The 17086-nt window shown below is 44.4% G+C and overlaps 2 protein-coding genes across 2 annotated transcripts in view; both read right to left on the reverse strand.

Moving 5' to 3' along the window:
* Nucleotides 1-4094, reverse strand: part of LOC146209426 (monocarboxylate transporter 10-like) — an 86323-nt gene extending 82229 nt beyond the window's left edge. The window contains exon 1 of the mRNA XM_084587410.1: nucleotides 4000-4094. The gene's annotated coding sequence lies outside the window, so the exon portion shown is untranslated. The remainder of the gene's footprint in view (nucleotides 1-3999) is intronic.
* A 6097-nt stretch (nucleotides 4095-10191) lies between these two features.
* Nucleotides 10192-17086, reverse strand: part of LOC146209427 (NADPH oxidase 4-like) — a 186018-nt gene continuing 179123 nt past the window's right edge. The window contains exons 17-18 of the mRNA XM_084600221.1: nucleotides 13168-13268; nucleotides 10192-10805 (exon numbers count right to left, since the gene is read on the reverse strand). Coding sequence (XP_084456347.1) covers nucleotides 10685-10805; nucleotides 13168-13268 — 222 coding nt within the window. The 3' untranslated portion in view covers nucleotides 10192-10684. The remainder of the gene's footprint in view (nucleotides 10806-13167; nucleotides 13269-17086) is intronic.

The raw sequence follows: 17086 nt of genomic DNA on the forward strand, positions 1-17086 counted from the left end.
CAAGCACTTGTTAAACAAGAGTACTAAGACTGTCTATCAAAGCAGCGGGGGACGGCAGACAGCAACCACTTAGATATTTTCTCAAGTTATGGTTAACAATTCTGCATCGCCTTCCATTGTACGCAATTCAGGTATGGGACTCAAGGCTCTCTCCTTCCTGACGAACGCCGATACTCCGCTTCCCAGCTTCCCAGTTTAGAATAAGGATAAACTTTATAAACTGCAAACTAGTGTACTTCAGATTGCTTTGAAAATCACGTTTTCGTCAATATTAAAACATCAAATTGTGAATGGAGACCATTCACGTTGATGTCTCAATAGCCGGTATAGTTCTTCAGGACGCGAGAGTGCATGAGGAAAAATGTAAAACGATTTTACGCTCCTGGAACTCATATGCATGCCTAATTTATTGGTTTATATTTATGGAGGTCATGTGTAATTTCTTAATGGCAACACGCTGCAAGAAATACAGATGATATGCGGATGGCAAAGGTTTTCTGCGTTGGTTGTTAGTAAATACTTGAATGTATGCCCGACAATTTGTCAGCTGCATAATTCATGTGGAGGGATGTTTCGAAAGTTATTCTCAACCTGTTATACCATTCTGCACAAGATTTCTTCATTTTAAAACCGCAATATGGGGCACCTTCATTTCTTAAAGAGACGCGTCCATTGCGTGACTACAAAAACGATATTTGCTTCTTTTTTTTTCCTTTGGACGCTTCTTGTTATTGAGATAAGCCTTTCTACGATTCGGGTAGCATTTTATTATGTATATGTAGGGTTGTTCGTTTTCGGGTAAAACCCGATTTTACCCGATTTTTGCACCCCGAGCGTGTTCCTGCAATGTCGGGTAAAACCCGATTTTTCCCGATTTCTGAAACAACTGTGCCCACGGAATTGCTGTGCCTCCAGTTGGTGCGCAACCGAGAAGCGGCCAAAGCGGCCGACAGACAGCCAATCGTTGATTGAAGGCCCCGTGGCGCCATCTAACGTCGGAGTCCCGAACACAGCGCCGGTAACTTGGGCACGCGCAGCAGCGATATTTACACATCGTGCATTCGCAGCACTGCTGACTAGCGTTCAAGATGGGAAGAAAACGAAAGACATTGGATGATTGGTGCAAAGAACACGAGTATTTGCAGACTACAACAAAATACTCTGAAGGCAGCCGCGCGCTGGTGTGCAAGTACTGCAACACCGAGATGGTCACCGATCCAGCGAAGAAGCCCTACGACCGAATTCGCGAGCATCTCGCGTCATCACGTCATAAGAAGTTGAAGATGGCGGTCCAAGAAGCTGAAAAGGCGGGAACATCTCAGCCAACGCTCTTCGGTGTTTCCTGTAGGCAGCGTGCGAAAGAAAATGAAGCGGATGGCGTGATTCACGACTTCGTGCCCTGGCGTACAGTGGAATCAGCATGCATCAGGCGGACGGACCTCTGAGGGATTTCGTACGCAAATACTGCAAGGCCGCTAAGACTATGCCGACTGGACAGCGACTTCGGATTAAATACCTGAAAGAAGTTTTTGACAAGGACATGGCGAAAATCCGTGATGGTATGCAAGCCGTTAAAGTGAGTGTTATCGTCGACGAATCCCCTGACATAACCGGAGTGCCTACCATTAACACTCTGGTGTGCTATTATAGTCAAAAAGCAAAAAAGAAGCAGGTTTGTTTAGTCGGCGTCGACAGAGAATGCTTCGAACACCTACACAGTGGCCCGGGTAGTCGGCAAGGCTATCCTTACTGTGGGCAAGACGTGGAAGGATATTGTAGCCGTAGCCACAGATTCCGCGGAGTACATGCGAAAAATGGTACGTGAGATCTGCGAAGCTGAAGCGATCCACATCTTGCATGTAAAGGACTTAGCCCGTTTGATCCATGTGAGCGTTGACAATGCGATTTCGTCACCTTGCGTGTCTGATGTTCGATCCGCAGTGATCAAGTTTGGAGCATTATTTAAGCACGCTAAGAAGCTGCACCAAAAGTACATCGAAATATGTGCCTCTAATAGTCTGTTTGGCGCTGATGCAAAGAAGCCTCCTTCTGTAGTTCCGAACAGATGGCAAAGCTTCTACAAAGCGCTTGTTGTCGTCATATAAATGTGGAACTCAACAACAGAACTTGTTGAATGCTCGCATGATAGCACCAAAGCGGAAGCTATTCGAGCGATACTTTCTGAAAAAGAGGTTCTTTATGCAAAGGCAGTCTTAATGAGAGATGCACTCGAGCCAGATGTCCAGAAAACGCTTGAAAGCGGAGAACTCCTCATGCCAAGCTTCGATCACCTCGTAAACGTCAAGCTACAGCAGACTGTCAACGAGCTTTTCACGACGATCGGTAAAAGTGATCGGGCGAAAGGTGTTTTGTTTATGTTGCCTAAGAGCAGTGCCATATTTGTAAACACTTGTTTTGAAGTGTCTTGCGCCAAAATCTCCACAAAATGGGACTGCACTTTGAAACGGAACGTCTCAGACAAAGAACACCAGTTGACATTGTGGAAACTGGGAGCCGTACTCGATCCGTTCCAGAAGCGGCTACTTAGTCAGTCGTTTGATGACTACCGACCTCTCTTTAATTCCGTGATGGACGATGTAGGCTCGCTTCGCGAGGAGTTCACCCAGTACTTGCTGGAGGTAAGCCCCACGAATGAAGGTGTTGAAGTGATGGACTTTTGGAACGACGCAACTGCGCGTTACCCAAGGCTAGCATATGCAGCGTTATCATTGTTGTGCTTAGCTAATGGCAGCTGTGACGTTGAGCGAACGTTCTCTCAGCTAAGGTACCTGCAGAGACCAGACAGGTCTCTATGAAAACCGAGATGTTGCTCATGCAGATGATTATGTATGTTAATAAGGACGTGTAGAACGTCGATGACCAGCCCTTGTGAATAAAATGTTTCTTTTCTCAAAACTGACCGTTGCCTCTCACTGCGAGTAATAATTAATTACGAAAGAAACGCCAAAGTAGCCCGAAATCTAGCCCTAATTGTTACCCATCGGTTTGAGTAAATCGAATAAATTATTAGTTTGCAAATTTAACCCGATAAAACCCGAATTGCGGAATTTTCCCACGAAAAAACCAATTTCTCCCCTATTATCAAGCCGAAACATAACGCCCGATTTTCACCCCACGAATTTGAAAAAAATATAAAACCCGAAAACGAATAACCCTATGTATATGTTATCCTCCTTCTAAACTCACTTTTTTTTTCAGTCCACTTGACTTTGACAGCTCTGTTCCTGCAACGAAAAGACCTTTGGAAGAATGCAATTTGGTTTTCATTGATTTTATGCACAGACTTTATACCCTCAAGGATTGGAACGGAGTCCAAATCGCTTTAAACCGAATGAGCAATGTCTGTCAAGTATTCAGCCCCCGTTTTCTGGATTTCATAAATTTGCATTTCGGTCTTCAGGAATCTTGATGCAGTTTTTCCATTTCTTGATCTAAGTGAACAATATGATCAATTTTTGACATGAGCTGGTTTGCCAGATTATATGCCAAAAGGTGGTTCCTCCTTTTTCGTGTCAAGGGACTTAAGAGTGCCACCATATTGCTTACGGAGTACATCGAGAAATGTTGTCGTACCTGTGCTAGTTTCACTTTGCTTCACTGCTATCTCAATTTTGTCACCTAACATAACACGTTGCTGTTCATGCTTGTTTTGCAAATCTTCTATACCGTGTTCGGTGTAGTCATTACATAAAGAGACGCGTAGAAACTTTTCGCCCTGGCCTCTTTGGCCTATCAGCTTCTTTCTACGACTGCATAGGCCGCAACATGCTGGTTTTACACGTCGGCTATGACCATGATGGCTGATTTTCTCGTGCCATGCTTTTGATGGGAGAATCAGACGGTCCTGAGTATTTTTCAGTGTGCAAGACATTTTCACATTCCCAACATTTCAGACAAGCAACGCATTCTATGTTAGTAGCCGTGATGATGAAGTCTGTTGCAGCAAGCAAAAAAATAAGACTGAAAACGAGCTCTTACCTGGAGGAGCGCAGTGAAGAAACTTAGCGCTTACGTTCGCATGGTCTGATGGACTGCAACTGCTAAGGCGCAAGCCGTCCTCTTTATGCCCTGATTGTTCGAGTGGCTGCGATAATTGCTCCTTTTCAGGATGACGAGGCTGCATTGCCTGCAGCCCTACCTGGCGGTATCTTCCTGGTTGTCACATGTGATGTCACAGAAGCAATGGTGACGCAGCAGAAGACCCCAGCCAACAGCGGAACCGCCTCGTTCACTTCGCCGTTAGAAAGACAAACGAAGCGGTGAAACATTACTGCCACGTTCTCCATGCTCCGCCGGAATGCAACAACTGAGGCTCGAGTGCTAGTTAGTGTGCCCTGTTTCTTCGGGTAGCTTGCGACACTTGCTCGTATCCGAGGTGACGTGGCTGCGTGGGCGCTACTCTAGCTAGCTGTAACCTGCATGGTTGCACTCATGATATCCGAGTAGCCAATTTGATGTAAGAAAATGTACACCCAGACAACAACGGGACAGTGTTGCTTAGTGCGGCGGTAATTAGGCGAGCAAAGTGAAGAAACGTAACTACCACGTGTCCACGCTCAGCCGAGCGGCTATTTTATTCTAATTATCATGAAATGTCCTGCAAAAGAGCCTTGAACACAATAAATCAACAATGGGGGCTAGGATTGCGCTCTAACACAAATTATTTTAATCGGGCGATTAGGTGGTAGATGCATGTTTAGAACATTTAAGATTAGTAGCGAATTTTTTAGTGGCAACTATACGAGGAAAGTATACAACTCGTTCGGCTGAAAAGCGGTTCCCGTCGCCGTAACCCATAATCAGAAAATTGTTGGCCTCCATCGAAACGCAGCCGCAGTTCGATCCCGACCGCCGGCAGCTGCGTTTCGATGGAGGCAAAACGAAGAGGCGTCCGTATGCGGAGTGATGTCAGCGCACGTTAAAGATCCACAGGTATTCAAAATTACTCCGTAGCACTCCAATACGGCTCCTCTTTTTCTATTTCTAAAGTCCAAGGGGCTTTATCTATTTCCACTTTCACTCCCACCTTCCTCCCTTTCCTCTACGTCGCGGTTCAGGTGTCCACATAAACAAGTGTGACAGATACTGCGTCTTTCTTTTCCTGTAAACCAATTATTATTATTATGGTGTCGGAGAAACCATGCAAGTGATTCTGCATCAAAAATGTGCCAAAACCCGTAGTTTCGTCCGTATTAGGGGTAATGTCACACACAACATTTCCCTTCCGCACACATATGTTCAAGTCGCGTTAGAGGCTTGTTTGCGATAGGGACTCAAACCCGCGACACATGCACCCCTGACAACTGTAGGGGTCCAATAAGCAATAATATATTACTCCTTCCTTTCCCAAAAGCCAAATTAGACAAAAAATCCTAACGTATTGGCAGGATTAAACAGCAGTGTTAAAGGCGCTGAGACGGACGCTTCTCCTTCGCTTCCCCCAAAACTAAGACAAAAATTATCATAGTTCGAGAGAATGAAAATGTGCTGTTACAAGCGCTTCACGCCAACTCTTAAGGCAAAGCTAGAGCACTCCCTTAAAGCTTAACTTGAGTTTTAAAATCCTTAAGGATGAATCTCGGGTGGTGCTGTTTATAGCATGCCTCCTCAGAATGCATGTAACTAATTGCTGCTGCAGAGTGCATCTTCCCATGGCTGTTTACTCGGCCTATAGAAGTTGCATTCTACAGGAACGTTCTGCAACGTCTATGTGGATTGCCTCCCTCAGGCGTGTATAATGTTTATGTAGAGCTTAACTCTTACTTTACTTGTATGGATGTGATCTTCAGCATTTGTTTTCGATTATTGAGTCTATCCTTTAATTGTTGTGGTCTATCAGTGGGGATTTACATACTGGGGTGTCTGCGGATGCACCGAAGAATTCCAGATCCTCCAGCATGTGTTCCGCTACTTCGGTTTTTGATATACGCTCTCCCGCTAGGTTAGCGTATGTGGCTCGGCCAGGTCCTCTGAGCAGCTATGGATTTTTACTTCGATAAGCTTATCTAATATTAGTCCCTATACGGCCTCTATACCAAGGGAAGTGAGGCCTCCTTTGGTTTGGTGTGCAGGGTTCAATATCCTAAAATGACTCAGTATATGAGGGACGCCAGATTGGAGGCTCTCGAGGTTCCGACCCCCTGGGGTTCTTTAACGTGCATAGACATCGCACAGCACACGGGCGCCTTGATTTTCGTCTGCATCAAGCAGAGGCCACCGTGGCCGGGACTCGATCCCGCATTCTTGAGTTCTTCAGCCGAGCGCTGTTAGCCCGAGACACCGCGGAGGTTTGAAGGGATGCTTTGTGCGACTGTCTAATTAAGCAAGTGATTTTCTCTTTTTCAAATGGGTACGGAAGCTTGAAGCGAAAGCAATATACTATGTCTGTCCGGACAAGTCACCTCATATCCGCTTCCTTCATGCTTCGATATTAGTTAACCATCCGCGCAATCAGGCATTTTAGGGTAATATACCCTATTAGTTTACTCATGATGACTCAGTCTTTCCCGTTCTTTTCTGCTTCATGGAGACTATTTTGCACAGTGTCAATTGATAGTAGAACTCGTATTCTTCACTTTGCCCATGTTGTCGATATTCCATTTCCTACTGAGAAAGCAGGAAATGAAGCAGCCAGGTCTCGAAGCAGTCGTGCAATCGAACTCAAGCGCACCTTCCCAAGATTTTCATATCAATGCAGGGATGCATTCAACGGCTACATTTTAACGTCCTATTGTGCGTCACCGTTCATTCCAAGGTAAAACAACGTCAAAAAGTGCACTAGCGAATATCAAATGACTTTTTTTTATTGCTCGTCCGTTATTGTTGCGACTTCGCAATAATGTCAGATGAAGGCAAGCTCACTGTGAGCAATATTTCTTTCTTTACTACAAACAATAACGACATCGCGAAGACACAACATTGTACCAATTGTACCTTTATGACATGTTCTAACACGTCGGACTTGATTCATTGGTCTGCAACTTATTGGACAAGTGGCGTCATCTGGCGAACGCACTGCACACATTTTTTTTAATTGCGACAATGGCGCCACACAGCGCCACGTGTCGAAAAGGAGGCCGAAAGCCAGTTTGTGCATGAACTACCGTGGTTTGAACCACCATTTTCTCATTTTGGATATCCCACTCGTCGACTGCTACTCACTGTGACCTCACATAATGACGTCGTCTTCGGAGGAACTTTTCAAGAGTGCTCCTGACGGTAGCTAAGACCACGATCTCCTTCCTAAACGACAGGCGCAAACTTTGAGGAAAGAAGAGGAGCAAAGACAACAAAGCCTTCAAAAACGACAAGCGAAAGCTTTGAACCACGAGGAGCAACACGAACAAGAACGCCTTTGGAAGCAACAGGCGCGAGACTTTCCTCCAGATTCCGGCGGTCAGCGAGAACGAGAATGTCTTCGCAACGTGCGGGCGAGAGCCCTCGAATGGCTGCTAAACGAGTATGCATGGAAGCACTGTGCACTGTATACGCACCTGACGCTCTCCTCATCATTTGTGATGCCTTTAACGGCGACGCTAAACTTCACGGTGGTTGTCAATGCTCAAGAAGAAGAAATGGGCATGGGCAGGGCATGTAGTGAGTAGAGAGGACAACCGATGGTCGCTTGGGATACAAATTGGAATCCAATGAAAAGGGAGAGGCAGAAAGTTAGATGGGCAGGTGAGGTTAAGTTCGCAGGGGTAAAGTGGATGCAGCTACCACAAAACCGGATTAAAAGAAGTGCGGGAGAGGCCCTCGTCCTGCAGGGGGTATAGTCCTGTGGATGATGATGATGATGCCAATGTTCATGAGCGAGCTAGTTGGGGTCGAAATTGGTAATTGCCCACTTCAGGCTACTACCAGAAATGCATCTTGCATTGATTAGATTTTTGTACAACACGTTGATGTAACGAGCCCAAATTATGCACGTTACTTCGGTTACCACAAGGCGTTACTCGCTCTCCTGTCCGCGACAGCACAAAGCAGACACGTCATTAAAACTATGTTTCCTCAAAATCTACACCTTGTGGGAACAGAACAGTGGATCAACAGGTATTCATTGCTATAGTTAAATAATCTAGGCATAACGCAGATTAGATCGTCATGTTTTTATTGTACTCACCATAATGCTGCTCACTCATCATTACGGCAACCGCTATGTACTTTCGAGCCTCTTAACTGGTAACCGCCCATGCATTCCAAGTTATAGCATGGCGCTCTTCGATTTTGTATTCTGGGCCATATATGCAGGTTTATTCTCTGGGTCTTGTTATTGATATAAAACCCTTTTCTAACGTGTTACCTCTTTTGAGCTTAAACTTTGGCATGATTATTAGTAATACTAAATTACACAAGCTGCTAGAACCTTTGCTTACACTTGAATCTCATCTACATCATCATTATATGAATAAGTTGCCGTAGCCCTCCCACAACACCATATTATTTGTGTTATCAGAATCAGAATATAGAAGCGACCGCAGTGCGAGAAATAAAAACATTATGGATCATTTCTCCCGTCGCATTGTATATGGAAACGTTCCTGAGCAGAATATAGTGCTCCTAAATACTACGAGTAGAGATCGGATTTTTGGACAATGCCCTTTTTTTTCAGCACATCGTAGATGCAGCATTTTTACATATGAGCACAAAGTAGCTGCTATGAATAGTCTCCTACTAGATTTATAGTGCCTAAATGCCTATTGTGGGTGTCAGTGGCTATAACGGCTTATTTCCTACGTTCGTGCCTAATATTTTCTCATTTTGGCTAGAGTAGCCTTGAAACCCCATGCTAACCACGTGAGCTCAAAGTACCAACTCAATTGTTTTCCTATTTCTGAAATGTTGTCGTTCCAGCTTGCAGAATTTGCGTGGTAAATCTGTAATCGACCGGAATGCGCTGCGTTTTAGAAGTTTTTGAATTCGGTTTTAAGTTCGTCCGATGAATTTACATTTGGTTGCTGCTGTAGCTAACTAGGAATGTTTGCATACACTGGCTAGAACCGACATAACTGGTTAAAATTTCGACTATCCTCCATATCTTTCCTTGTGCTTCGCAGCTCCATATTATCCCCATCAAATGATACTTGGAGGCACACTCGTGAAAGCACGCCGCACTGGAAAGCTGCCCAGTAGTGTGCGGATACATATACACATTCGCGCGCGCAGATAAGCAACGCTTAACAAGACACTCATTTAATGCTTGTACAAAGAGCCCTCTTCCGCCGTCAATGCCGCGCCGTATTCTATCACTCCGCGCTATATTTCGTAACCAGAATGCATAATGTCCCTCTAAAAGCGCCGCTGACTTTCATCTCTTGGCGAAGAAACATCGCTAGCGCACCATACCTCATTATTTTCACATTTTGCGACGAATATCGACCGGGGTTACCAACCATTCCAAACAGACCTCGAAGAGCCATTGATTCGGTAGTATAACACTGGTGCAGCATGAATCACGCTCCAGAGGACGATACTGTATTCTGCCAACAATGCCGAATGGAGGGAAGAACGTAATCGACGTGTTTTAGTGGAATCAGTAGTTAACCGCAAACTGTGAAGCGCTGCATGCAGCTCTTCAGCGTCGCTTATTTCGTAACGAGCCCCCAGTTGAAATAAAGTGCATACGTGATAACACAATCGTGTAGCATGTTGTAGAAAATTAAGGCTCTGGCGTATAAGCCATACCGATCTTATCGGTCCTCATGACGTTTTTGCTGTCGCATTTTTCAATCTTGGCATTTTCTTTTTGTCTCGTTTTGGCGTGTATTGCTTATTCTCCTCAAGTGCTGTTGCAGTGATAAGCCACACTATAAAAAATTTAGTGGTTGTTCCAAATCTTCTCAACGCAGCAGGCATACAAGCAGGCTTCACTGCGAGTTTTTACTGCATACTTACCATTTGGAACTGTAAGCCAAGATTTCATTTCACTTTATATCAATTTGCATATTCAGTCATAGAGGTGATATAACGACTGGTATGACAGCTTCGACCACCAACTGAAAGTGTCTACGTAGTCATAATTTGCTTGCTCTAAGCTAAAGTTCCGCGATGGCCTGGCCTTTTTTAGAGGTATACATTTCAAGCACCTAGTGCATCCAATGCTTAGGTGAATGTCCCTAACCATGAGCAACCACAAGCAATCATTTCAGCAAGCATTATTTTGAAGTCCACCGCATGTTTTATTTGCGAAACATTTAATACGATCCGTGCATTCGATAACAAAAGGAACTGCTTTCTCTCAAAAGATACTTTTACCTACATACCAAGCTGCTTTGGAGTAATTACCTCCAAGGAAACATCAAACAACAAATAAATTAACGGAGGCGTTGGAACTGTGTACAAAATATGTCAACAATGAATAACAAAATGCCTTTGCAAGAAACGTCGCGCGAAGTGCCGGTCGCTTTCAGTTCAAACAAAGAGCCCAAGACAAGCTTTCACACGACATAGTCTTGCAGAAGCACGCAGTGACTTTTTCCATGACACTTTCGCAATGATGCGCAGCAGTAAAGGCTTGAGTTTGGCGTCTCCAGTGTTCACAGTTCAGGTCACTGTCGAAGAGACGGTACAGGGCAACAGCGAGTATCACAAGCGATGACTGGAAGTGCTGCAGACACTTTGAACGTGGTCGTTGGGCACTACGATGTCCTTCTCAAACCAGGCTTCACGCGAAGCTTTCTTTGTAGAACGTGAACTTGTATCCTGCCAATGTTGCGATGTGGCAGTGCTTCTTGATTTCCTTGTTAAGGGAAGGTGGTCCACAAGAAAATACGGCAACTTTTTGCCTATAAGAACGAAACAGAATGATACTTCATTACTAGAGTTCCTTGAGATGTGTCTACAAGTTGTATGAAACGTGACCCCTTTCTGATATGCTACTGACGCTAATATGCCTACACAGTACTTTTCTCAGTATATCAAGGTGTCCAATTTTGACCAATATAACATCTCTTTCAAAGCAACAAAGTACTCTACTTGCAAAAAGTAGCTGTGACTAAAACTTTTCAGCAAAATACTCTTACAGTCAATCCCGGATATATCGAACTCGAAGAGGAGCGCGAAATACTTCGATGTGTAGATGATTGTGTATAAAAAACGTGTCAACAGATGAGCATTCCCATAACCCAGAAGCGTTATATCGGTGTACCCACGCTAGCGGCGTGTTTTCTGCTTCGATACTCTTCCCGCCGGCATACTGGCAGCCCACCGCTCACCGTGAGTGCAGTTTCTTGCGAGGTGCACGCGCGTGCACCCTCGCGTTGAGCGTCACTTCGTGTCAGGTGTTGAAAAGAGGGGCGAACCTCTGCTTGCTGTTTCGTAGGCGTGAGGTGCGCTCCAAAAATACATAGGAACAGATAGGGGGTCTAGACCTCGCATCCTGCGCACCATAGCTCAAGTGCCTCGGTGGCTGTGGTTGTCATCAAAGCTGCTGCAGGATGTGCTTCTGGAAAAGCTACTACTCACCACCAGAAGTCTCATTTTGCTACTGGTGCACTATAAGCTCCACAATAACTCAGTTCAACATGACACAATTGATTTCTGATCCTTTAGCGGCTAAGCAGGCCACGCGAGACACGCCGACAGCATTTGGTAGGGAAGGTGACGACCGCACGACAGCTAATGTATTGAACCTCGATTTTCCGCATAGCAGCAGCACGTTGAAAACAAACACGCCAGATCGAAGGCACCTTCCATTTGGACTCGATATTCCCTTTTGTCCAAGGGTTTTATATCGTTAACACTGCCAGCAGGCAGCCAAGGCTGCCTAGCCGACCTAGCTCCGCTCGCGAAATCTGACAACCTGGCACCATGAGGAAAGTGCCTCTTGCAAGGTCACGGTGCGCTGGTCGATATACGTAAAGAATGTTCCGCGGAAGGGACATTGATAAAGGCGGACACCACTCTTATAATTTTGCCTGGCGTTTTCAAGGCGATATTCTGAGAGTCCAATAAAAGCAATAATTCGATATACCAAAAGTTTGATGCAACCCTGATAGACTGCATTGATAGAATTTGGGCCTTTAAAACAAATGTGAAATGTTTGTGCCAAAAAATGCAAACACATTTTACGAATTCACTTTTGTGTGCAGATGTCTTTTTCAACTATCACAGCTGGTCGCTTTCTCTGCTGACGTACAATATTTAAAAATAGTGGACATATTCCATTTCAGCCATTGAAATCTAAGTAATGAGAAGGTACGGCCGAATTTTGTCATTTAGAATTAAGTTTAGTAATGCTTCAGTCTACCTAGCATGATCACACTGTGATGATCTGAGTACTAACTCGACGTTACACTCCTTGATTCCATAGTTCATACAGTGTTTTAAGGATAGATATTTGCATATGATTGAATTATGATTACTATTAGATTGATTCCCCCATTCCACATGTAGACCCGCCTTCCAAAACTTATGTAAAGCGATGCTATCCAGGTAATTTTATTTGTCTGCACCCAAACCGTATTTCTTTCATTTAGTCTGTTTCCCGACAACTGCATAGTACATACGTCGCTTCGACTCAATTTATTTATTTCGGAGAGCCTAAAACGAGGGTGATAAAACTTAATTTTTTGACTCACATCGCCCTGAGTGAAACTTTAGGCGGGTCCGCCTACTTATCTTGCTAATAGTTTCTGTATTCTCAATGGTCTACGATATATGTGTTAAGCACTAATATTGCGACCTATGATTCCAAATGCCGTTTACAAAAAAAAAGCAGACTGGTTTGGCACTAATATCAGTACAGGTCTGTTTTTGTTCGTATATTCTACTTGGTGAATATATCAGTATCAATATATTCAGTGTCAAGCTGTTTATATTCACCGCGGTCAATATACACAGCTTGATAGTGAAAAGAGTGAGTCGACTGACAGTCAACAACACAAGGAGTGACACTGATCTAAATTAAAAAGTCATCCCTTCGAATTTGTTCTTTAAAAAAATAAAAAGACAAAACTTCACTGACAAAATCACTACCATTACATTACAAACAGCTGCGTTATGCATATATATATATATATATATATATATATATATATATATATATATATATATATATATATATATATATAGCGCCTCAGTTGCAATGCGCTTGCTCTTGGCGCAGATTTTCTAGCAACTGCAGACACTCTAAATACACTACCTTACCTTTGGTACACTGCCTGCCATTCACGAAAAAGTCGTGACCAGTCCGGTCTTCCAACTCGGATCCTGTTTGAAAGGAGCTGGTACTTCTGCCAAAACTCGCTCTGTTGAAAAGCACAGCAAAGTGGGAAATATCCAAATCAAAGTTGATATGATAACTCTGGGGACAGCGCAATAAAACGGCAACATAATGTGGCGAATTGGGTAAAACGTTTAAATTCATACATCGGCAGTTTACGGTCTTTTGCACATGAATTTACTATCAGAAGCATTAGTGTTGATACTGCACGGCAGTCAGCCGAGCGGGGTTATGATAACGACGCTTTATTAACTATTCCCTTTGTATTGATTGTGCACCATGCTGCCGCTCCAGTCATAAAGACAAAACACCTAGCAATATATAGTGTAGCGAAAACAGCACACCACTTCAACACACAAACTCTGAGAAGTTCCTACAGCTTGCATACTGCTGCCCATCACTGAGAGAGTCTAAATTAGCCCACGTGTTTGTTTGCGACGCGCACGCCATCATGCGGTAGACCCTCACACAGAAAAACCGAGCTGGATGGATGGATGGATGGATGGATGGAATATAGGAGCGTCCCCTTTGAAACAGGGTGGTAGCAGTAGCTATCATGCTCATTTTTCTCCATATATCTTAATTATTGATTTAGAATGGTTAACTAAACCATCATTCTATTTATTAAATTTTGCTCCTACATTACTAACATTATGTCACTTCTCTGCTTTTAAGCCACCAATCTTCCAGCCGTTTTTTGCTAGTTTCCACCGCCGGTTTATTCACCCGGCCACTGTTATCTCTAAACCCCAGAGCTTCAGGAACAGCGATTGCGCCTGCATCAACTTCCGGATGGATACCATTACATTCGAGTATAATATGGTCAATTGTTTCACTGGAGTTTCCACATACAGCACATGCGTCATCTCCATTGTTAAACTTCTTTTTGTAGCTGCGTGTTCTAAGGCACCCTGATCTAGCTTCAAAAAGTAGGGCACTACCTCTTGAGTTATCAAAGAAATCTTCCTTCCTGATCTGAATTTTCCACTTTCGGTATAATTCCACACTCGGTATAATTCCACACTGTGTTTTTTTTTTCATCGAATTTATCCAATTTTTACCTTCTGTGTTTTTCACCTGTTGCTTAAGCTGCTGCATGAGCGTAACGCCCTCCGGGAGCGATGTTTTAAGCTATATGCACAGCAGCATTACGTGTTGTAACTGCGTGGCAACGCCAGCTCCAGGCGGCGTCACAGTTGAAGAAAGCTATTCGGAGGCCCTTTTCCCACAGCAGGCATGTCTTTTGACGCGAAAATGTCAAATGACACCGCAGCAGCAGCGCTTCCTCGGCACTCTTTTCATTATTCTTCGGCCGGTACAGATATAGCGACACAGCCGGCGCTAGCAACGCTTGTGCAGGACGATTACGTTAGCGATATTCACGAAAAGGTGAGCGCCGCATTCCTCGTCTCGAGTGCGCAACGAAAACGAGAAACAAAATAGCAGAGACGAAAGAAATCGCTGCTGCTGCTGGCGGCAGTGTTCGGCGTTCGGCAGAGCTACGGCACGTCATATAAAAAGGAGAGTATGTCATGCCTGTATATAAAAGACATAAATTGAGCTACCGCATTTGCTGTTAGAAATATTTCTAAACGAAGCTGCGCAGAAACTAAAAAATATGTATTCATTGTAGATATTTGTTTTCGTGCCTAGAACTAGGAACCCCATTCACCGATTTCGTCAATGTCTGTCTGAAGCGTTACTGACGCGCTACTCCTAAGCCGTGTGGACGCGTCCGTACTGCTTATTTAAAGTGTGACTTTACACGTATCCCGGATGGTGTTTCTCCTAATGAGGCTCGTTTACACAGGAGCATTCGGCGGCGACAGCGACTGAAATCCGCTGCTGCGGCAGAGCACCCGCCGCAAATTTAGGCGGAAGCCAGTTCAGTCCGGGACCGATTCTTTATCGTGGGAAATATTTGCGCCGATTTCCATCAGCCAATAAGACGGCGAGAAGGTTGTGTTGCCGCAGCACCGTCCGGTAGCATCCCTCATGGGTCAGCATGGCGACGGCGTGCTCGCCAGTGACCATCAGTTCGCAAGATATCAAAGCCGCAGCCCAAATGCTTATTGACGCCAAGCAGCTATATCGTGTGCTCTTAACAAGTGGCGCCCTGAACAGGAAACAATAGATGACATTTGGAATAAGATTGGCACTGCCCTTGTCGTAAGTGGTCAGTATGCCCCTTTTGTTGACTATGCCTGCCAGTAGCATGCTGAGGCTTCTGTTGCCACATTCTATGATTCAGATGTGCCATGCTTCAGTGAAGAACTAAATGTTAATGCATTTTCTGTTCAGCACTTCATAACAAAAGCTCACAGTAGATGCGGCAACGGTAGCGATGTTTTGGCCGGGAAATTTGAACGAAGGAGCGAGTCGTTGACGGCGGATTTCATTCTCTCGCGCCACCGCATGATATCTAGTGTGAACGAGATATAAGACTGCATGTTGATAAGTATGAGGGACCCGAAACGTAAACTGAAGTGAAATTCCATCCAAGTGCTAACGGACGTGATTCGCATTTCGCTTAACCGTGCTACAATGACCATTTTTCTGTTATTTGCTGTTGACTGGTGATTGTGGCTGGGCGAAATTTCCGGAGCCCTCCACTATGGCATCTCTGATAGCCTGAGTCGCTTCGCGACATTAAGTACCGTACACCAAACCAAAGCAAACACGCTAACAAATAGGCCACTAAGCGGCAAAATATATTTAATAAGGAACAAAACCGCACTAACGACAGGACACAGGCAAGGCGACAACACGGGAGGTACTAAGAACAAACAGCGCACACTTATACAGAACTCTGGGCTCTGTGTTGTGCTTGATGTATATGAGCATCAAAAATGCGACAGCGACACAATTTTATAAATATGCTCTGCAGAGAGCATATTCATGTAGGTTTCAAAGTGTTATCTGCATTAGATATTTTGAGTCAGACTGCTGATTAAGAAAATTTAGAAAGAGGACTGAGCTTTCACGTCGTTGACGGTCTTGAATTTGGCAATATAGAACGCCAGGTGAAATTAATAGCACGAAAGTAGATTATTGAATGGTAATCGTATTTCGTTTAATTTCTGTGGCAATTTGTAATTCCGTCTTGCTGCACAACCCGCCTGCGCATATTTAAAATCGCTGATTTTGAAGTAAACAATAACAAACAGATCAAAATCACCCGATAGAGTGGCACACGTCTGTGCTTCATTTGTGTGGTGCAACCTATGACAGCCATTTAGTTCACACCGAAAAAAAAAACAGCAACTACGGGGACGTTCAAGCTTCCTCTTCCGAGTGGTTGCGGTAGTGCGTTTAACACTGCCTGTCCCCCCCCCCCCCCCCCCCTCATTTTGTGAATTTCCTTTCTAAAGCGCAGCGCGCCATCTGTACTCTGGCGGCGCAGTACAATTGGGCGCCGCATGCTCACGATGATTTCCGCGTTAAAAGAACGGAAGACAGCATAGCCGATACCGCCTTTTCTGCGACATATGCTGCTTACGCTACCGCGTGAAAATACCATACCGGCAAAAACCACCTTATCAACTATGAACTGGGAATTATGCGAAGCTCAGCTCTCACTGTAACGAACTCTAAAAAATCACAACCAGCACTTTTCATGCCTAACGTTTCCTGTTAAGCAAGCTCTTCAATTTCCGACGCGTAATGTTTTCGCTAGCTCATGGGTAAATCCAAGCCAAAGGTCCCAGGCCCCAAAAGCGACCATCGCCGATAGTGTAAAAATATATTGGAGTAATTCTCGATTCCGTGAATACTCTTTTGCCAAATTATTTTTTGCAAAAAAAAAAAGTTCTCGAGCAAGCGTCTTTCGAAGTTTTCGCGAGG

The sequence above is a fragment of the Amblyomma maculatum genome, chromosome 1 (assembly GCF_055883805.1).
Source record: "Amblyomma maculatum isolate TAMU_Amacu chromosome 1, ASM5588380v1, whole genome shotgun sequence".
NCBI classification, from domain to species: Eukaryota; Metazoa; Arthropoda; class Arachnida; order Ixodida; family Ixodidae; genus Amblyomma; species Amblyomma maculatum.